The 22,628-nt window shown below is 54.0% G+C and overlaps 1 protein-coding gene across 2 annotated transcripts in view; it reads right to left on the bottom strand.

The window, feature by feature from the left end:
- OTOG (otogelin) overlaps nt 1-22,628 on the bottom strand; it is a 93,685-nt gene that overhangs the window by 11,651 nt on the left and 59,406 nt on the right. For both annotated transcript variants that reach the window (XM_082476945.1, XM_082476944.1), the window contains 20 exons: nt 20,911-21,028; nt 20,090-20,169; nt 17,895-19,627; nt 16,900-17,068; nt 16,493-16,638; nt 15,845-15,934; nt 14,127-14,310; nt 11,524-11,744; nt 11,175-11,313; nt 9,515-9,709; nt 9,102-9,314; nt 8,401-8,505; nt 8,097-8,204; nt 7,386-7,487; nt 4,578-4,676; nt 3,255-3,295; nt 1,934-2,009; nt 1,630-1,808; nt 742-846; nt 439-558 (listed from right to left, as the gene is read on the bottom strand). In XM_082476945.1, coding sequence (XP_082333071.1) covers nt 439-558; nt 742-846; nt 1,630-1,808; nt 1,934-2,009; nt 3,255-3,295; nt 4,578-4,676; nt 7,386-7,487; nt 8,097-8,204; nt 8,401-8,505; nt 9,102-9,314; nt 9,515-9,709; nt 11,175-11,313; nt 11,524-11,744; nt 14,127-14,310; nt 15,845-15,934; nt 16,493-16,638; nt 16,900-17,068; nt 17,895-19,627; nt 20,090-20,169; nt 20,911-21,028 — 4,223 coding nt within the window. The remainder of the gene's footprint in view (nt 1-438; nt 559-741; nt 847-1,629; nt 1,809-1,933; nt 2,010-3,254; nt 3,296-4,577; nt 4,677-7,385; nt 7,488-8,096; nt 8,205-8,400; nt 8,506-9,101; nt 9,315-9,514; nt 9,710-11,174; nt 11,314-11,523; nt 11,745-14,126; nt 14,311-15,844; nt 15,935-16,492; nt 16,639-16,899; nt 17,069-17,894; nt 19,628-20,089; nt 20,170-20,910; nt 21,029-22,628) is intronic.

Below are 22,628 nucleotides of genomic sequence, written 5' to 3'. Positions count from 1 at the left end.
ACTGAACTGTGCGTCTGCGCGGTGTGTGCGTGCAAGGGTGCCTTGGCGTGTGACAGCGCATGGTATGTGTACTGGCTTGCCGAGGTGTTAACGTCCCCGTGGAGTGTGTGGTGCCTGTGAGCGGCTGACTGCCCATGTTGGTGTGTATGTGAGTGTGCCTAGAACATGGGACAGTGTATGTCTGCGTGCATCTGGGCATGGCCCTGTGATGTGTGAGGATGTGGTGTGATGCGTGAGGATGTGGGGCGATGTGGTCAGAGCAAAGATACATGGAGAGATGTGGAGTTGGGGTGGCAGGGCAGGTCCAGGCTCCAGGGAAGATCTCCTTCCACAGCTCCCCACACCACAAGACACCCCTGCCCCTACCCGCCACCACCACTAAGACAGCTGCTGCGCCCGGCTTCAGGCCACGCTGCGGGGGAGGCGGCCGGCACTGACCTTGGCACACTCGGTCTCGTTGAGTGGTGGGCAGCTGATGGGCGAGCGGACGAGCACGGCGCCCAGGGGTGTGCTGCTGCAGTGGTGGCGGGTGCAGTCTGCGATCCAGGATGCCCCGGGCTAGAGGGCACAGAGGTAGCCGATGGGGACCTGCGGCCGATGGCCCTAGTGAACCGATAGGGCACAGTTCCGAAGACAGGTGCAGCCCAGGACCTGGCACTGCCCAGGACCCCATCTGTTCCCAGCCCTGGGCCCTGGTCCTAGGTGTCCCCTCCTTGGATGTGCAGTTAAGGGACTGCATACCAAGAACAGGGAGGTGGTGCCATTGGGGAAAGTGAAGACGCAGGACACGTTCCTGCAGGAGCCGCAGCAGGCCACCAGGTCCCTCGGGTGCTCATACTCCTGGTTCTGCAGGACAGGGAGAGACGTGAGGGGCCTCAGCCACACACCCACCTCCACCCTCCCGCCTCTCCCACTGTCTGCTTGTCCCTGAGCCCAGAACCCAGAGAAAGGCCCCCTGTAGATGCTCAGAAAGGAAATTCCCAGCCTCCTTGTATCTCAGGCAGGAAGGTCATCCTTATATCTACCCTGAGGCTCAGGGTAGATATAAGGGTAGACAGCAGGTCCTAAACCCAGCCCCAGTGGACAAAGAGATGGCCTTGCTGGTAATTAAGGATGGCAGTTTTGATTCCAGATAGACTTTAGTTTGAGCCCCAGTTCCTGTGACAATTTTGACAAATGGCTGGACTTCCCTAAACCTCAGTTTTCTCATCTGAAAAATGGGAATAATTCCAATCCCTTTTATTCAACTCATACTTATTTAGCCCTTAATAGAAGCCAGTCACTGTCCTAAGTACTGGGCACGTATCAATAGAAGCACTCAACAAAGGGTAGCAGTACAAACACACAAACCAAGAAGATAGGGACCTTGCCAGGCATAAGTAGGTGCTTAATAAACGTGAGTTTTCTCTGTCAAATGCTCACCCTTGCCAGGCCTTCACTCTTGCTGTTCCTCTGCTGGCCTCAGCACTTTCCACAGAGGTCTCAGAGGTCCCCCCAATGCCCACTCTCTAGACTCATCCAAAGAGCTTGGTGGAGCTTGAAGGGCTCCTCTGATTCCCAGAGCACCAAGGGTCTACAGGCCAGCTCCCCCTGGCCCCGCACACCCCGTCCTGCGCCGCTGCCCCCTACCGCCTCGCAGTGGACGTCACACAGCACGGAGGTGGTGTTGATCTGGTAGAAACTGGTAAGAGGGTCAAGCACTGTGGTGCAGTGTGATGTGTGGCACACGCCTTCTGCGGAGACCTTCACCACCGTCTGGCCCGGCTGCATCACCCCCAGCTCACGGCTCAGACACACGGGGGCCTTCACTGGATGGGCAAGCAAGGCGGCGACAGTCACCAAGAGCCCAGCGCCCACACTGGCCCCAGGCCGGCTGGCCCACCCCTGGCTCACCCAGCTGGCTCGACCTCCCGGGGTCCCCCTCCCCACTCACCACACTCGTATTTGGTGCAGCCACACACGTTCCCCGCGCTGTGCATGAACGCCTCGTCCAGCTGGGACTTCTCCCCCTGGGTGGACAGAGGCCATCAGCACCCCGGGTGAGGAGACCCAGCCCCGCCGTCGGGAGCAGCCTGCCACCTGGGGCCCTCTCTTGTCAGTCGTCTCCTTGCAGTGGGCGGGAGTCGGCGGCGGGGAGGGGTTGGCAGGCCTGTTAGCCAGGGGGGCCCTTGGCACCCTGTGAGCTCAGTCACCCTCCCTTGAGGATGCCCATGTGGCTCCCGATCCTCCCCGCTGGGGAGCGCTGCCCAGTGTCCTCTCCCGGGCCTCAGGACTCTCCTGTCATTCTGACCACCCACTGGCCACATCAGCGAGGGCCCCCTGCATGGCTGCCGGCCCAGGGCCCTGCTTGGCTCATACACTTCCCTTCCTTCTCACCAGTTAAAAGGAGAAGAGGATGGGATGGGGGACAAAATGAGGGAAAATGTGGGCTAGGTGGGAAAGGGGGAATACTTATTATCCAAAAAATCATGTAGAAAACATAACTTTAAGCATAACTTTCCATTTCTTAAAGTATTTTCAGTGGCCATGCAGCCTGGTGGTTAAGGGCATGTTCTCTGGAGTCAGATATCCTGGTTGCAATCCTGGCTCTGTGATTGACTAGCTACATGACCTTAACCTTAGTTTTCTTGTTTGTATAATTGAGATAATCATAGACGCAATCTCGTTGGTCTGTCGTGAGAATTAATATGATAATAGACATAAGAAAGTTCCTGGCATATACTTAGCTCTCGGTAAACATTAGCTACCGTCATGAGTATCACCATCAACATCATCCCTGCCATCCCCACCAGCAGCAGAAGCAGCATCTTCTTCACCACCACCACACCATCCCCACCATCACCATTACATCATCATCATCATCATCATCCCTGCCATCTCCACCAGCAGCAGAAGCAGCATCTTCTTCACCACCACCACACCATCCCCACCATCACCATTACATCAACACCATCATCATCATTCCCACCATCCCCACCACCCGCACCATCACCACCAGCATCATCACCACCAGCATCATCACCAGCATCATCGTAGTACTTAATCCTCACCACAACTCTGAAGCATGATCAGGCCCACTTTACAAGCGAGGGCACTGTGCCCAGACAGCAGAGCTTGGGATGAGAATGCTGACTTGCAATTCAAGGCTCATTGCACTAGATTAAAGGAATAGGGTCTCCAAGAGAAGGGAAAGAGAAGGAAAGAAAAAGGGGGAGGCAGACCAGGGGGAGTGGGGAGGAGCAGGGTCTTCATACCAGACGGCACCGGGGCACTGGGATTGTGTCGCAGTCACACTCTGAAAAACAGGAGGGGACAGGACCCACCTCACCAGAGGTGTCCAGGTGGGAGTCCCCCTGAGCCTCCCAGACCCCTCACTGCAGGTGCAGCTCCTCCTCTAGCTGCCCTCCATCCCGCATGGGGGCTGCAGTTCCCCTGGTTGGGCAGGTGGGGCGTGATGGGTCCAAATGCCGAGCTCCACATAGAATGTGCAGGGAGGATAAACAGGTAGATGGATCAATACCAGGTTCCCTTCCATCACCCCGTACTCCGGAGCACATTCTAGAGCAGAATGGGGCCTCTCCAGGAAGGAACAAGGCAAGGGTGGAATTTCTGACCATCTGCATTTCCCAAATATATATGCTCAGCAAGGTGAGCTCTACTCCAAGCCTTCACCCGTGAGCAGGTCCAGTTCTAAGCCACAAGGGAGCTGATTGCCGAGGCACTGCTGACTAACTTAAGGGCTCCACCAGTTCTAGCTTCAGGAGGAGGAGAAGTCAAGGTCACAGTGGCTGTGAAACACACTTCGGAGTCACCCATTCATGCAGCAAATAGTTTTAAGTGCCTATATGCCGAGATTTTTCTCTGTTCTGGGGACAAAGCCATGGATAAAACAGACTAAAATTCCTGCCCTCGTGAAGTTTACATTCCAGTGAGGCCCAGAAAAAGCAAGCAAAATATCCAGATGCGAAACAGAGTTTCTCAACTCTTTTTCGAAAAACATCTTTATAAAAAGATTTTTTTGATGTGGACCATTTTTAAAGTCTTTATTGAATTTGTTACAATATTGCTTCGGTTTTATGTTTTGGTTTTTTGGCCCCGAGGCATGTGGGATCTTAGCTCCCCGACCAGGGACTGAACCTGCACCTCCTGCATTGGAAGGCAAAGTCCTCCTAACCACTGGACTGCCAGGGGAGTCCCTGAAAAACATTTTTATATAAAGCTCGCAGGTGTTCATTACTGATCACTGCCACTCCCTGCCTGCTTCTCAAAAGGATTTGAGGTGAATTTGAACAAAATCATATTTACTATCGGATGGTTGCAATAAAGACTTTTTAAGGTGGAGAAGTTCCTTTTTGGAACAGGGAAGTTGTTTTTTTCCTTCTTTTATCCGGGGGAGACAAAGAATGTTCAGCACTCAGGGAGCGGGTGCAGCGGGAGGGTCATTTTGGTGGCTTCCTTCTGGTGACTCTGGAGGGGTCGAATCTGAGCCAAGTGGACAGTGGTGGCCCGGCTCCCCCCTCCCCCCAGGGGCCTGGATCTCCGCCTTTGGGGAGGGGTGTCCCTGTGTGGGGACTTACCACAGGACTTGTAGGGGCAGCAGCGGTCTGGGCTCCACACCTCCACCAGGGCAGTGCCCATGCCACACTGCATGTGGGGACAGCGGAAGCTCTCACACACTGCGTGGGCGGGGAGGCAGGGGACACGTCAGCCACAGACACCTTGGAGCAGGAATACTCAGAAACACACTGGCTAAGGAGGGGGTACCTCCTAGCTCCTCCGAGGTCCCCCCAGTGTCCTCAGACACTCCCTGGGGTCCAGGGGAGAAGACTGGGCTCCTGAAGTCTCCCCGTAGAACTACATCAGGAGGCCCTCGTTCTGCCCTGGGAGGCACTAGCGACCTGACAGTGTCAGAACCTTAAATTCACTTGGCTGGGCCTCCCTCCCTTGGATGCTGTGTCACCCTGAGAGTAGTGGTCAGAGGGGAGCGGGTGACCAGGTGAAGCTCCGCTGATGGGACAGTTTCTCTCTAAGAAGAACACAACTCCTCCTACGCTGTGGAGACGTCATCCTCTTGTAGCCCACCTGGAGCCTGCTCTGCTTCAGCAGATGCTACACTCTAGGGCTCACACTTCCCTTCTCCAGCCAGTCCCCTCTTAGTTTAGGATTCCTCAGCCATTCTCATTTATTGAGAGACCAAGGCAAGGAGCGAGGAATCCCTGGACACAACTTTTTGGTCAAGAGAGGAGGTGCCAGGGTCAACGCTGAAGGTGAAAGATTGTAAAACTTATCTGATTTACAAAAAAAAATTATTGGCACAGGTAAGGAGTATTAATCGGTGTTTCAAAAACATAAGAGGTAGAGGGGAGAAGGGCATTTGTATAATGTCCAAATAATGGGTTACTTTCTGGTTGAAAGAGGAAATTTGTAAATGTAAGATGGACAGATCAGACAGCTGCCACCGTAATCCAGGGCCTACGTGAACCTCGGTCATACTGGCTCAACCACAGAGTACGCGTCTCCTGGTGTGATGTCCTATGAAGCTCGAGGACAGTGTAGCCAAAGATTTTTAATTTGAAGCCACCAAGTCTTGGATCTAACTTCCAGTTTACAGGAAGCACAGTGGACAGAAGAGCAAGGTAAATGGTTGCAAGAGGAAGCAACCAGATAAACCCAGAACATGAGACCTTCTGCAGGCCCATAGCCCAAACTCTACAATTTAGCATCATACAGAAGAAGGAACATGTGCTACATTAAAAGACATTTAAGAGACATAATGTTAATGTGTGGATCTGGATGGGATCCTGGATTGAACAGACCAGAAAAACCATGGATTGGTACTCTATGACTTGAAAACGTTATTAACATGAAAGGTAAACATCATTAACTGAAAATACCTGGCTAAAAAAGAGCATGTACAGTATGACCTCATTTTGGTAAAACATACTTACCTAAAGGGGGAGAATATCTAGAAGGATCTGTACTGAATTGGAGGATACTGACAATAAAATGTCTGGGAGGTAGGAAAATAGTGTTTTCATTTTCTTGTATTTACTTGGATTCTATACTTTCTACAAGGCTTAGATAGTGCTTTTGTAAGAAAAGTATAATGAAGACTGGGACAAGGTAATAATATCGATGGCCTCTGTTTATTGAGCACCTACCGTATGCCAAGCACTGTTATATTAAGGTACTATGTACACAGCACACACTTTACATATATTATCTCTAACCTTCACAACAGCCCCTCGAGGTACATACTATTATCACCATTACACAAATGAGGAACCTTGGCTCAGAGAGGTTGTACATTGCCCCAGGCCACACAGCTAGTAAATGGCTAGGGCTCAAAACCCTGACTGACTCCATATGCCTGTACTCACTCCATGTTACAGGAGTACTTTCTGAGAAACAGGGAGAGGGAGGCTGAGGAGGAGAGATGAGGAGAGAGGCTGGAGAGGAAGGACGCTGATCCTCTGCTCAGATGAGCTGTGTAAACACTTTGTGACAAGCGGCCTCTGAGCCCCCAGGTGGAGCTACTTGGTCGGGTATGGCCAAGCCTTTTGGGGAACTCTCAGTGGGAGCCTACATTGTTTCAAAGTTGGCTCTTGACATTGAACCAGTCGGGGTTGCCCTTGGGGTATCCTGGAGGAGGCCCCGCCCTACACTGCTCTGTGCCAGTGCAGTCTACCTCACATCTTTCCTACAGTCAGTATGGAAAGGAATTTTTGTAAATTAAGTCATATTGAAATTTAAACATTTTGTTAATTTTCATCCATTAGGTTTGCTTAAAGTCCACGATGCTGGCTGTACTATGCTTATTAGGTACAATTAAGGTACAGTACACTGTACACAGTATACAGTACTATGTTAAGGTACATCCTACCTACAGGTGTTATGTCCTGTAAAAATATCAGAAAGGGCTCACTTTTATTTATCATTGTAAAATAAAAGAGCTTCAGAGGCTTCAAAATGCAGCCTCGTGCAGGTACTATGGTAACAGTGGCGAAAGGGACCCCGAGGCAGGGGCCTTGGGTCAGTCAGTGAATGAGGACTGTGGATCCAGGCCGACAGAATGGGAGTGGCCTAAGCATTTGTCCCTCAACCCAGGCCTCCCCCTGGCCCCTGGGAGCCTCCATGGAGGGAACAGGGACTTTCCTTAGGAAGCCTCAGAGCCGCCTATGTGACAACCTGTAGCCCTGCGATCCAGCTCCCAGGGCCTGGCCCAGCCTCCTCGGGAGGGGCCTCCTCCCACGGCTTCCCCAGACCTCGCCACCTGGGGGCTCCCTGTTGCCCCCTGTTGAACTCCCATTGGTCCCAGGGTGAGGATTCTGTGAAGGTCCCCGGAGCCCCTTCTGGGCCTGGCCGCCACCTCCAGCAGGACTCACCACACTGGTACAGAGGGCAGCAGAGCTCCGTGGTGTTCCTGTCCACGGTGAGCGCCTCCCCCTCCTGACACTCGGGGATGGGATCTGGACAGTCGCCACAGGCTGAGGGGAGAGAAGGGCCACCGCTGTCACAGGCAGTACCTCTCCTGGGGAGCACGGTACAGAGCAGGTTGCTGGGGGAGGCACCTAAACCCCACGCGTGACAGGAGCCAGACTCATAGCGTTACCGAACCAAACTTGGGTCCGCTCATCTGCGTGCAGTACCGCCAATCTACTGACACTGGCATGGGATGAAGGAAAGTGCAGCATTTATTGCAGGCGCCAAGCAAGGAATTTGGGTCTTTTGAGCATTAGCCGCCTGTTCTCCTTGCTTGCAAACGCAAGTTTGGTTCGGTAACACTAGCAGCGTTCCACAGTCCTGTGTGACCTGTCCTGGAGGCAGAACCTGGAAGTTCTCTGTCACATCCACCTAAATTCTTACACTGAACAAGCACCAATTTTCTTGTGCTCAGTAATGTATGGGGTGAAGCGGTGGTGGTTTCCTCTTCTTCCTACACTTCCTTCTGGACAGAGATCTCACCCTTCTCCCCGTGCCCACTCCACCAGAAGATCCCCACCCTTTCCTCCCAGCCACCCAGGGAAGCAGGGGTGAGGAAGGAGGTGGCTGTGATCCAGGCATGCATGTTAACATCTGATGGCACGTCGACCCACCACAGAAGTAGAAGGTGCAGCACGAATCCCCCAGGCGGCCCGCAATCAGGGTCTGGTCCTGGCGACAGCTGGGGACCGGCTCTGCCTCACACAGGTCTGGGTCACACTCTGGGGAAAAGACAGAATTTTGGCACTGGGAGCAGACCCTGCATGGCCACACCTGGACCCCCACCCTAGCTCTGCTTTAATCTCCAGCCAGAACCCAGTCCCCAGAGCTGTCCTTGCTTCCCTCGCCCAGCTGCAGGGCTTCCCCGCCCCTGGGTGGTAGGTATCCTCCCCTATCCCCCACGCTGGGACCTCTCACCACAGCTGTAGCTGGGGCAGCAGGAGTCCTCCTGGAAGTGGGTGAGGAGTCGGTGGCCTGGGCTGCAGGTGGGGGCGAGGCCCTCACACAGAGTCTGGTTACACACTGGCCCAGGGGCCACAGGGACTGTCACCTGGAGGCTGGAAGTCCCTCAGCCTCCAGCACCGCACAGCCCCTGGACACCTGGCCCCCAGTACTTCCCCTAGCCTCCAGGACCCAAGTTCTTGGAGGGGGCCTCTGAAGGTCACACAGGGTCCAGGAGTGAGACAGAAGAGCAATCAGAGTTAACAGTCATTGAGCTGGGCCATGTGCCCACTGCTGTTCTACTAAATCAGTATCAACTTCTGTCATTCTCATAACGACCCAGAAGGTGGGTACCATTATCAGCCTCATGCTACAGAATTGACCGAGGCACGGAGGATGTTAAATGACCTCCTGAGGTCACAAGGCTGCAAGGTGGTGGAGGGAGCATCCACCAGGCTGCCTGGCTCCAGAGCCCGTGCCTTTAAGCCCTGCCCCACACTGACTCATAGGGCACAGCTTCCCCACCCCACCGCAGGTCCTCCACTCCCCCCAACACACCCCCATAAGACACCTTCATTTCTCCAGGGCTTATCCTATCCATCAAGGTTAAGAGGCAGAGCTGGAGCCTTTTAACCATCATACAGTTGAGGTCTAGGGAAGTGCAGGATGGGACTCACCGCAAACAGTCCCCAGGCAGCAGGGATCCTCGGTGGGCAGGAGCAGAGCCACCTCCCCGAAGCGTGGGCAGCTTTCAGGGCGGGGGCCTGGGCAGCCCGGGCCCATTGGGACAATGGTGTCCGGAGCTTGGCACTGGTGCTGGGAGCAGCCACTGAGGGAGCTGTTCCAGGTCTCCCCCAGGGCCTGCGGCACCCCCGTGCTGTCTGTGCAGGCTGCAGTGGGCATGACGGGGTGCAGGGGACTGAGGAAGGTGGGGAGACCCAGACTGTCCCAGGCCAGACCCTCCCTGGGAAACTGACCACCCCCAGAGTAGACCTGGAGGGATGCAGGGGGCCTCAGCCATGGGTAGCAGGAGGGTGAAGGAGACCCTAGGTTGAGGAGAGGGCCCTGCCCAGGGAGGGCAGGAACCTACCGCATTTCTCCTCGGGGATGCAGAGCCCCGAGTGGCGCCGGTGCAAGATAGTGCCCTCAGAGCAGACACAGCCCTCGCCCAGCACCTGGCACTGCTCTGGGTCCAGCGGGCCCAGCATCCCATCCTGGCACGTCTTGGGGGGCTCACAGGCTGCCACACATGCCTGGTATGTGGAGTCGCTGGGGCACAGGAAGGCTGCAGGGGCACAGCAGCGGGCACCAGCCTGAGCTCAGACCCCAGGCAGGGTGAGGAGGGGGCTCAGAGCATCATCTGTGCCTCAGTAGAGAGTGCAAAGGGGTTTAGTGTCATTGCCTCCTTCCTCTAGATCAGGAGCCAGCAAAGCACAGCCCACAGCCCAAATCCAGCCTGCTGCTTGTTTTTGCAAATAAAGTTTTATTGAAACACAGCCACACCCATTCATTTACCTATTGTATCTGGCTGCTTTTGTACTACAAGAGCAGAGCTGAGTAATTGTGACAGAGACCATATGGTCCCAAAAGCCTCAAATATTTACTATCTGGTCCTTTACAGAAAACATTTGCCAACCCCTTGCTATAGATCAGTGTTTCCAAACTTTCTTGATCGTAAAAACTAGATCTCACGTTGTGGTCCAATATACACATGCATGTAAACAGTGCTCCTCAAGCCACTGTAAAAGAATCACTGAGAGCTTTTGCAACACCATGGCTGGGATTCCACCTCAGACCAACTGAATTAGCATTTCTGATTGTGGGGCCCAAGCATGAGTACTTTTTGAAGTTCCCTGGGTGATTTCAAAGGGTAGCTGGGATTGAGAATCACTGCTATATTGAAACAAAAAACTTTTTCACAAGACAATACTTATCATTCTAGGTGCAGTACACACTAGTATTTTTTATTCTATTGTATTTTAAAAATGCTGATGCTGGCGCCCAAATCAGTGGGTATGCTGATTTCATACCCACTGAGCTGGGATCCACAGTTTGAAAAACACTACTCTAGATGATTTTGTCTTTTCATCTTCTATCTGTCTTATTATAGGTGTGGCCTTCCTTTGAGCTGTTTCCAGCCTTTCTGGATGTGTTCACATTTATAAATCAAAGTACTCTAGGCTGGTCCACCCCTGCCTACCCCACTAGTGCAAACCTAATGGGGGTGGGGAGGAATGCTCTCATGTCCATCCTCAACGAAGGAGATGAGAGACCAAAAGAGAAACATGACTAAAAGTTAAGAGAAAGGAACTAATATTTACTGGATAGTAACGTGTGATGGGCCTGTGTGAGGCACTCTGTACACATTATCTCATGTCATCTTCAAAACGACCCTCAAGGAAAGTGCTATGACCGCCCCCATTTTACAGATGAGGCAAGGAGACTCAAAGGAACTAAATAATAAACATAAAACATGTATTTGATGTATTAATATAAAGTATAATAAAAGTAAAAATTTTTAGTTTGTTAGTATGTTTATAGATTTATTTAGAAAATATCTATAAATTAATTAATATCCATTAGTGAGTGAACGACTAATTAAATCTGGGAAAGCCTAGACCTGGACTCAGGTCTGTGAGCCTTTCTCCCACTCTAACAGGGGTGAGGGGTGAGAGCAAAAGCAGCCATGGAGGAGAGCCCCCGGCCCTTCCCCTCTCCTCCCCCTCCCCCTCCCCACCCCTGCAACTCACGGCAGTAGTCAGAGCGCCGCCACTTGATGCACACGTGGAACTTGTGGCACATGGCCACGTACACGGTCAGTGCCACGCAGGGCTGCTGCACGTACTTGGTGTCCCGGATCCACAGCTCACAGAATGACTCCGGGGTGACCTGGGCCGTGCATCAGACGGTGCTGCCTACCCTCATCCCCCATATCTCAGGGCTCAGCTCCTCCCAGCCCGGCCCAGGGGCAACAAGGAGCTTTGGCAGGCTCCCAATCTGTCCCAGGATCAACACCTCTAGGGAGCTCGCCCTCTGCAGGTAGATGCTGCCATTCTCAGCCCAGGAGGTCCCCCCACGCTGGACCCAGGTGACACCTACAAAGCGGTGGCAGGCGCTGAATGTGTGGTTGGACACCACGCGAAGGCAGGGAGAGCAGTCGGCCGTGGCACAGCTGTCCGGGCGGAAGCGGGTCTGGCCCACCGAGGTCAGGGAGCTGGGCACCTGCCAGCTGTCCAGAAAGGGAGCAGGGTCCTCGGCCTCACCCACCACAGAGCCATCCTCCAGGGTGAGGTCATTGGCTGCGTCCCCATCACAGATACCTGAAAGGGGCAGAATTACCCCAGCGGCCATAATAATCACCACTCCCAGGTCCCCAGCTGTCACACTGAATATTCCTCACAGTAATTCTTTGAGACTGGTATCACTGTTACCCCCATTTTATAGATGAGAGACATAAGGCACAGAGAAGCTAAGAAATGCACTGTGTAAGAAACTGTCTTTGTTTAGGAAATACACACCAAAGTATCTAAGGATAAAGGAACACAGTGTCTCAAACATACTTTCAAATGGTTCAGAAAAAAATGCATTTATATAAAAGGCATATGCATAGAAAAGTGAATATATAAAAATGTATATATACATATATTAATGCATATATACATGCATATGTATGTATATATATAATATATACATGCATATATATATATATATATATATATGGAGAGAGAGAGAAAGAGAAGCAAATAGGTAAAATGTGAACACTTGGTAAATCTGGGTCAAAAGTACATAGGAGTTCCTTATACTATTTTTGCAACTTCTAAGTTTAACGTTATATCAAAATAAAAAGTTACTCCAAAAAATCTGCTTTAGCAGAGATTGCTAGCTAATTATAACACCTGTTTCCTCTTCTTCCTGGGCGGTCCACTAGCCTATTTCTCCCAGGCTCTCCTGTGGTTGGTGAGACCATGTGGTAAGTCCCCGCCAATGGAACGTGAGTGAAGGTGATGGGCACCACTTCCAGGTTGGATCCGTAAAACCTGCCCAGCTCTTTTCCCTTCTATGCAGTTGGAAGCTTGTGTTGAAAATGGCAGAGCCACAGGATGGAAGGAATCTCCATTGGGGAATTTATGTGTGCAAGGAATAAACTTCTATTGTGTTAAGGCACTGAGATGGGGGCAGGGCTGAAGTTTATCTGTCACAGCTTCTAACACGACCTTAACCTTCAGCTTCATCTCTCACACTCTAGGCTCCAAACACACACTTCCCTGCCCTTGACTTTGCTTATGCTACTCCTTCTGTCTGAAACACTTTCTCAGAAGTCCTTCCTTCACGGGCTCCTCAGATGCAGTGTCCATGACTGTCCCAATTCTGTGTAACAGGTTCAGTTTGCAGGTCTGTTTTGCTCTCTGAGTGCAAAGATTCCTTTTCCCTTATAGTCTCACTCTCTCAATATTCCCCCAAGTTGCCTAGCAGGTGCCCAAGATACCAAGTGTTAGTCTGGATAAAATAGAACTACATTTGCTGACTTCTGCTCTGACACCTCCAGGCACCAATTTCGTGAATATAAAGCATGATTTACTACAAAATCCTCAGATTTTTATCAACAGTCCCAATGGTCAGATTTTTGGTCTTGGCATTGAGTCACTGAAGGGTGTCACCAAGGCATCCTAGGGAGGAGCTGGCCCGCCAGAGGCTTACCACAGCACTCTGCATCAGGCACAAATAGTAGAAGGAAAAAATGGTGAGAAAGGGATAGCAGAGGAGGTGGTAATGGTGGTGTGTGTGTGTGTGTGTGTGTGTGTGTGTGTGTGTAAGGAGAGATGTTTGTGCCAGTAAGAATGGAAGCTTCATAAGACACATTTTGTCCTTTTTGCCTACTGTTCTGTCCCTAGTGACTGGTACATGGTAAATATGTGTTTATGTGTTGCACAAATGAAAGAATGAGCAGGCTCACACGTGTTAGCTTATGCGTAGAAGGCATTCTGAACACAGGCGCATGACTGTGAATGAATAAAATGGGTGCAGATTTACGGATGGAGGGCATGCAAGTATGTGTGTGTAAGTATTCCTATGTCATCCATCATCATAATCACAACAGTTTGTCATGGAGCACCTTATGGGGGCCCACATCCTTCTGCACCTGCAAGGAGCAGCAGTCCACACTTAGACTTCTCCTGTACCCCTTGTTCTTATCAAAATACATCCAGGTCCTTAGGGCATGCTCTCTGCAACCATGCTGCGGCCTGAAGAGCACTAGTTCTGTGTTGTGGCAGCTCTGCTGTGTGATCTTAGGCAAGCCACTTAACCTCTCTGAGCCCCCTTTCTTCTTTAGTTCAATGGCCATCCCTCAGGGCTATTGCGTGGATGACCTGGAATAAGTGAGATCAGAGTGTAGAAGTGTTTTGTGAAGTGCCCGGGCATATGCAGACAGGGAAGATTATCTGGTGTTAGGAAGTGATCAGGGAAGCTGACAATCTCGGCTGAAGTGACAACTGGCCAAGGCCACAGCCCTGCGCCATCTCCCTGCTGGCAGCTTCAGCCCCAGAACACAAGATATTAGGTCTCTGCCCTGGCAGCTCTGCTGGGCCCACCTCTAGCCCGGCACTCTGTCCCAGCTTTCCATGTTCCAGGGGAACCTGTGTCTGGGGGCAGAGGTGGACCCAGGAAGCATCCCCCTCCCCCCCAGCTGGGTCCCACCTCACCGCAGAGGCCACGGCCCTGGGCCTTGCTGGCTTTGCTGGCCTCCAGGATCATGAGTCCTGAGCTGTGGAGCCACTGGATCTGGATGTGTGATGGCGTCCGGATCATGTACATGTGGCCTGTGTCCTCAATTCTGAACCCGTACCTGCTCACAGGGGGCCACACAGGCTGCAAGTCCACAGACACCTTGTGGGGGAGGGTGTTCAACGTGAGCACAGCTTGTCTGCCTGTCCATCCGTCCCTCCCTCCCTCCATCCATCCATTTATCCAACTAGCAGTTATTAAGCATCTGCTACGTGGCAGGCTCTATTTCAGGCACACGCAGCCAAGACACAGTCCAAGGTGGCATGGAAAAGTTCTAAAAACATGTTATGAGCACGAAACAATGAAACAAGAAATGCAACAGCTGGAGGCAAGCGACATCTACATGCCCAAATAATCCTGAGCCCTTCTAATCACTCTCTTTTTTTCTGATTCTGCTCAGATCATTTCTTCTGGGAGACTGACCCTAAATCCCCAGCCGCTGGGTTGGGTACCCCTTCTCTGGAGTCTCCCCCAGCTCTGTGCTGGCCTTTAAGACAGATTTGTTCCCTCATCAAGGCCCTCCATGGGCTGTGAGTTTCTTAAGGGCAGAAACTGTGTCTCACTCACCTTTGAATCCCCAGCACCTGCCTTTGGGCCTGACATCAATCGGGGGCTCAAGCAATGTTTGTTAAATATGCAACACTTTAAACTCAAAGCTACAACCCCTGTTACTTACAGACAAGGTTAAATTTGTATGTATTATGGATTATTAGTTTTACTATGTGGAAATGGGAGATGAAAATATTAGGATTTTAAAATATTTATAATGACTTTATACCCTCCCACCCAAGAATCACTGTTTTATTAATCACTTTGAAAATTATCCAGTGCATAAACTACTGTGTTGAATAGAGGGAGCCCTAGCCCAGTAGTCGGAAAACTTTGACCTTGGGCAAGTCCCTGGCTCTCTCATAACCTAGCCTTCCGAGCTGTACAGACAGGGTCATGGGCTCCACAATGCTGGAGCACCTGGGATGAAACCCAGGGAGTTTTATGCTTAAGCCTCCATCTCATGGAAAACCCACTGCCCTAATCCTTGTTCCTGGGAGTCTCACAGGTGTGGCCCTTGTGTTCAATGTTCACGAGCAGATTCTAGTAACAGGGCTGCAGGTCTGAGCTCAGGAATAGGTGGGGAGAGCCGACACTTTGGGACCTGAGGAGGAGATGAGTCAGCCCTACTCACCCTCCCACTGGGAAGAGCAAAGGCAGAGCCCTCGGGGTGGGTACCCCACAGAGGGTGGGCTGTGGTTGGGCACCAGCCTCCTTGACAGAGGTGGGCTTGATGTGAAGCTGATGCAGCTTAGTGTGTTCACATGGCCTTATATTTTTGTAAAAATTGCAGAAGTGAGATATTTTAACCACAATCATTTAAGGCTACTGTCTCTTGCCATTTAACTTCTTTTCGGTCGCAATATTCCTCCTGGTACACTTCCTTTCCTGACATTACAGTGGCCACAAATATTCTAATTAAAATCACCTCCAAATATACCTAAATTTGCATTATTTTTCTTTTAGAGGATCCCTCCCTACCCTTGCTCCCAGTTGTGAATAAGCCTCAAAGCCCCTCCTCCCCTGATGCCCCGCTCCTCGCCTGACTGCTGCCCTTCCCTGGGGGCTTGCTCTTTGATGCACTCACCTTCCGGTTGAAGCGGTCAATGGTGACCTGATGGGTCAGGTGAGTCACATTCAGCATCACCAGGCAGAATGGCGGCCAGTTCAGGTGCCCCTGCAGAGAGAACCCAGCCCTCATCTACCTGGAGCCCTGCTGCCGCCTCCTCCTGGGGAGCAACTCTTCCCCCCCAACCCAACCTTGCCTCAATATGCTATGGGCACCCACTGGGGCTGTGCAGATGGTGCACAGAGTCCCACAGAACATTCTGCTTCCACCTGACCTCCTGCAAGCCCCCCAGAAAGTTGCCTCCTTTCACCTGGCTCATGGGAACATCCTAGTAGGTGGTTCCCTGCAGCCAGCACCCTTGACCACAGGCCATATCCTAGGGGTGGCATCCCAGCTCCTCTGCATTTCAGTGCCTCTCACAGGGGCCTAGGCAGCTGGGAACGGTGCAGGCCCCAGGAAGGGCCAGGAGGTGGCGCTCCACTCACTCTTTCCCCAGGCGCTGGTTGCAGAAGACCCCCATGACTGAGACAGACGGAGCCGCTGCAGGGGCCTCTTCATCTGTCCTCGCCTCTGATAACCCTCAAAACCCAACTCACTGCTCAATCTCCCCTCCAAACCTAGTCAGGTCCCAAGGCCCCAGCAGGAAGGGAAGCCGAGGACAGTCACCAGGTTGGCACTTTTGCAGTCGAGGACATGGACAGTGACCATTTCGTCGGGGCTCCGGCTGAGGATGTAGATGGCCTCCTTGAACAGGGCTACGTGGCTCCCGTCGAAGGTGACAAAGCTCAGATCAGGGAAGACTGAGCACCGGCCTGGGGAGGGCAGGGACGAGAAGAATAAACAGATGCCCCTGGGGCCAAGGCCACCCAGGAACATGAGGCCTTCTCTTGGGTGATCCAGAGGCCGTGGGGGGCTGGACGGTCACACAGAAATCAGAGGTCACAAGGGTAGGAAATCTGCCAGGTCAGGGGTCAGAGGTCCCACAGGGGGTTCACGTCAGGGTTACCCTGAGGTTGTGCTGGGGTCGGGGTACGAGAAAGACATGGGAGGCGCCCGCGGACCCCCCGACTCACAGGCACACTCCCAGAGGGGGCAGCAGCGGTCCCCGCCCACCCTCACTGCGAGGCCCAGGACCCCACAGCGAGGGGGCGCAGCACCCTGGGGACAGTGCTGGGACTGGTTCACTCGGATCAATTGGCCCTCCAGGCAGATGTGGCGGATGCAGTCCTGCTCGGCGATTGGCTGGGGCACAGGGTGGAGGAACAGCCTGAGCGATCCCCTTGGGACCACGGTCACTCATTCCCCTGCCCCACCTACCCCCAAGCCGTGAGGGCACAGATCCTTACCCTGTAGGTTCTGGCAGGTAGGGGACCCTGAAGTACAACGACAAGGGAACAGTGCCTTCACCCTCCCTCCACCCACCCAACACACCATCGGGGGCCTAGGGCTGGGCTAACAGTGAGACTGGGGTCAGGGGACTGAGTCCCAGAGAGTCTGCACATCCACCTGGCCCTACAGAGAGTTCTAGGTACATAGGCGTGCAGACCCGCTAGCTCAGGCTCGTAGAAACCCAAGCACACGCACACACACACAGTTTATCTCTTTTCTTACAAACGCATAGACATATACCATCTTGCAACACCACATATCACATGCACAAGAACACACAGACAGACGAGCGTCCACATGGAGTCCCATACACGTGAACACAAACGAGATCACACACAGTCCCATATGGGTACACACATACATGCAATGCACACATCAGCACACCATGCTGTCACACCAAGCCATCCAATAGGCCCCTGGGCCCCAGGTGGGGCATGGGGGGATCTGCTATGGCATCAGAGGCCCAGAGGAGCCTGGAGAATTTGCAGGCTCCAGGAGCTTGGGGCAGGGGTCAGGATGGTGACTCAACAGCCATCTGGCAGCCTGGAAGCTGGCTAAGGAGAAGCTGCCGCCGACCTTGAGGATGTGAGAACACGATGGTGTCCCACCCCCGGGGCACAGGAGGAGGGAAGGCATGGAGGGTTCACATACAGGGGCAGAATCCTGACAAGTCACTCACGACACAGGTGGCAGATGTACTGGCTTCAGGGGTGGTGACCAAGGCCTCGGCCGAACCTGCCGAGATGCTCTGGGCGGGAGCCGAGCGCCCAGACTGCTCGGTGGTAGCCTCTCCCTCCGGCTCTGCTGGGGGCTGAGGTCCTGCCGAGGTGCCATGGACCTCAGCCAGCTGGGGGAGCAGAACCAGCGAGCTCTCTCGGGAGGCCGTCCTGGCTGAGACTCTGCTCAGCGGGTAGGACGTGGGCACCGGTGGTACTGTGCCGGCCCAGGGGCCCTCAACCTCCATCACCAAGGTAGCAGCAGTGTGGGCCACAGCAGGCGTGAGCTCTGTGGGGCCCCCCTGGGCAGAGCCATATATCCAGGTGGGCTGAGACACTTGCTCGGACAGGATGGCCATCTTCTCCGTGGTGCTCTTTCGTGGGCCAGCAGATACTGTGGAAGCTGTGCCTGTTGCCTCAGGGACCACATGACTGGGCGGGTGCACCTGGGCCAGGACAGCCGGGGTGAGAGGCAGTGCGGGGCTGAGTGTCCGAGCAGGCAGAGTCGTGGCCACGGCGAGAGATGTGGCCTGTTGCTGGAGTGGAGGGGGGATGGCAGACACGCTGGGGCCGGCTGTGGCCACTGGGGCAGACGTGCCCACCTTGGCCAGGGGCAGGCTGGTGTCGGGAGGCAGACCAGAGAGGAGCTGGGGTGGCCGAGTTGACTCCAGAGATGTGAAGGGTGTGGCCCCCAGCCCATGAGTGACTGTGGACAGGCTGGCGGCAGCTGCAGGCCCCGAGGGCAGAGCGGGAGGCCTGGCGGCTGCGGTGGCATGCGGGGTGGGGCGGGGCAGGGCCGTGGGGAATGGGCTTGGCAGTGGGGATGCTGGTGGGCCCGCGGCCTGGCTGGGCCCAGGTTGGACCTTCTCTGTGGATGGCGCTGTCTCCACCATCTCGGTCACCAGGGGACTGGCAGGGATCTGTTCTGCGGCTGTTCTAGCCTCAGCTGGGGGGCTGCTGGGACTGGAAACGCTCGGGGACTGTACGGGCTGGGGGATCCCTGTCCCCGTCACGACCTCCGTCATTGCAGGTGTCGGCAAAGCCTCGTGGGATCCTGAGGAAGTGCGAGGCCTGGAGGTCACTGCAGGGGAAGCCACAGGCCTGGAGGAGGGACTTGCAGGCAACTCCAGGCTCGGGGAGGGCTGGAGGGGTGTCGTCTTAACAGGCAAGGAGCCAAGGCCTAGGACCGTCACGGCTTTGGTCACGAGAGGGGAGCGAGGTGCAGGGGGTGACGGGGAGGAGACTGTGATGTTGGCGCTCCCTGCAAAGATCACCGTCACCCTGGTCGTCTCCATGGCACCCGACCCCACGCCTGATGTGGGCATCTGCTGTGAGAGGGGAAGGGATGAGGGCTCTGGGACACGGGGGGTGGCCAGGTGGCTGGCGGTCACTCCCGTGCTGGCCGGGGCCTCTGTGGGGTGCTCAGGGACGTTAGATGCAGTGACCCCCGGTGGCTGCTTCTGAGTGGCCTGGGTGGGGCCTGGAGACAGAGCTGGCCCCTCAGTGGCTGCCATGGGTGGGTTCAGGGCCGTGGTGAGCAGGACAGCTGGTGTGGGTGCTGGCCTGTGGGATGAGGCCCCGGGAGCTTCCTGTGGAAACTGCAGCTCCTCGTCACTGGGGGTGGGCAGCTCTTGACCGGGAGGCAGGGTCTCGTTGCCAGAGGCCTCCGTGGGAACCAAAACCATAGGCTCCACACCTGGGGCAGACCAGAGAAGAGGCTCAGCCAGTAGGGCGACTGCTGCCCCAGGGGTCATCACTGGGCAGGGCTGTGATGTGGGGCTCCTGGGCTGGCACCCTTGGTGAGGGGGGTAGGCAGCTTCTGATGGCCAGTCAGGCTGCCTGACCAACCCAGGGACTCTGTCACGTGGTGTTAGATGGCCCAGGGAAGTCAGCAGGTCTGGACCCTGTCCCACACCTCAACCCCTGAGCCCAGAGCCCAGAGACCTCAGGTCTAAGTCTGGGCCTCATTTTTTCTCTCTGTGAACTGGGGGGAATGGACCAGATGAGGTCCCTGCCTGCTCTAGAGCGTTCTCCTTCCAGAGGCCCCTATGCTGACCCTGTTTCACCAGGGACCTGGGGGCTCTGGTGAGCACGACTGGTCAATGAGACCCGGGGGATTTACAGGTCCAAGGAGGGATGAGAAGTCCAGGCCACTCACAGTCCTCCAAGTAGACGCATCTCTGTGTGACTTCATCCAGGACCCTGGGGGTGGGGCACACAGGCACACAGCCTTCCACCCTGAGGACAGAGCAGGGTGCCAGTCAGCGGTCTGGAGCACCAGGAGGGCCACCGCCTTTCACCTGGGCGGAGCACAGACCTCATCCTTTCTCATGACACACGTGTGTGTGTGTGCGTCTCACGTACACACTCACATGAACCTCCGTGGAGACAGCATGTACAGGAGCACACAACCCCGAACATGCATGCTGCACACTCCTGCCCTCAGACTGAGAGGAAAACACGAGCAAAGTCTGGTTATGTGCACACTTGTGCCCACACTCACACATGCACACATGTCTCCATTTAGGCGCATTCTCACATTCCTCCTCCACGCCTGCAGGACTCAAAGCCATTCGCATGGATACATATACAACCACACAGTCTGCCAAAACATCAGTGTACCTTATGCACACACACCCAGCTGCACCAACACCCAGATACATGCAGCTCATACGCATGTACATACACACAGCTGTGTACAGCTGTGCACCCACAGCTACCCTTTGTACACCCACAGGGCTCAACTATACACACATGTGCACAAATCGACATTCACATATGCCCGTATCAGGCAGGTTCACTCTGGTTCACACACATCCCCATACCCAGTACACAAAACATACCTACACAAGTACATGTGAATACACACACACCACAGTATATGCTCATGCCTGAACCCACAGACTACATATAAACCCATTCACTCAGGTGTATGCTCAAATACAGTGATGTACACACCTTGACTCCATGCCACCTCACCTGGGCACATCCCGGCAGCTGGCTGCCCGTGGGTCCTGGCAGGTTTGGAAGCAGGGGCTGGCACAGGCATCATAGCGCCACTCACAGGTGGGGTAGGGAGCCCCCGAGGGCTTGGCATCTGGAAAGGTGCCCCAACCCGAGACAGTGAGACTGGGCACCAGCTCCTGATCAGGTGCCAGAGCACAGAGGTCATCCCAACTCAGCCCATGCCCGCCCTGCTCCGTGGAAGAGATAAATGGACTCGTGCAAGAAAAGTGAAGACTGAAATGAGATGAAACGAAACAAAACAAAATCAAATCAAATCAAATCCAACCTGAGGGGAAACCATATTCCTGAGAGTTGAGGTCGGCGGCTGGGGGATCTTTGGGTCGGGACTCTGGGAACTTGGTGGAAGGGCTGAGGACTCGGGGTGGTGTGGGACTATGGAATGGGCAGTTGGAGTTGGGCTTTGAGAGGCGGCCAAAGAAGAGGCTGGGACCCCTTATCTTTCCATAAGGCTGCCCTGTCACCCTGACCTTCTGGGACCTTGGTGGCCAGGCTTGCCCCCTTAGACCTTGGTAGCTAACAATAATAATAACAACAACAGCCAACTCTTAACACCAAGCACTACACTCAACATTTCACAAGTATTTACTCATTAATCCTCACAATAATCCTATGAAGTAGCACTATTATTATCCCCATTTTACAGATGAGGAAACTGAACACAGATGATGCTGGGAATATTAAACTTTCCCAAAGGAGATTTCCTCAAAAAAGGCCTTGTGACCAGTGCCTTGACAAATGAAGGATCCTCAGGGAAAGTCTGGAGCCCGTGGGGGGCTTCGAGGCAGACAAGACCCCAGACCATGTTGGCACGAGTGATCAGTCTCTGAAACCATGGCCTGAGCTGGGAGGTGTGGGCAAGCTCCCCAGCAGGCTGGAGGGAGCAATCCCACCTGGGCAGCCCCATCCTAACGAAGCCCCATACCCAGTCCCCAGACTGCTGCTGACTGTGAAGAAGCCTGCTTTTATAAGATCCTTGAGAACAGAACTAGGAACTTACATCTGGGGAGCACCTACTATGAGCCAGGCCCAGAGCAAAGCCCGGGAGATACAGTCAATCCTCACAACAACCTTCTGAGGCAAATATCCCCGTTGCACAGATGAAGAAACAGGGTCAGGGAGAGGGGGGCTGGGGCTCCTCCAAGTGCCAAGGACCGGGGTCAGGATTCGAACCCGTGGCTGTCTGCCTTCAGAGCCTGGGTGTCTTCCAGCAAGGGACACAAGTTCCACTCTGCCCCGGTGTCTTCCAGCAAGGGACACAAGTCCCGCCATCATAGCCAGTGATGAATCTGTCCTGGGTGGGGTTCACTGGTGGACTTGATAGGTGACCGCTGAATGTGAGAGTGAGCTGGCCCAGCCCTGGGCTGGGAGGGGTGGGGGATGATAAATGAAAGGCCGACTGGGGACATATTTACACATGTGTACCTGTAAATGGATCCATTCATACAGCACGGGTGCCCTCACAGGCACAAACATACATGTGCACGTGCAGGACAGAGAGGCCAGCCTGGAGCAGTAAGGAAATTGTGATCACTGTCTCCAGGGTTTAGGCAGAGAACAACTACTTTGGGGGCTGACCCACCTGGCCGGGAGATGGCAAAGCCCTGGAACCCATTGGTCTCAGCTGGAAAGGGCACGAAGCTGCCCCATCACCGCCCAGGGTCTTGGGCCTC

Source organism: Balaenoptera physalus, assembly GCF_965194825.1.
Source record: "Balaenoptera physalus genome assembly, chromosome: 10".
In the NCBI taxonomy this organism is placed as follows: domain Eukaryota; kingdom Metazoa; phylum Chordata; class Mammalia; order Artiodactyla; family Balaenopteridae; genus Balaenoptera; species Balaenoptera physalus.
This window is presented reverse-complemented; position numbering and strand designations above follow the sequence as displayed.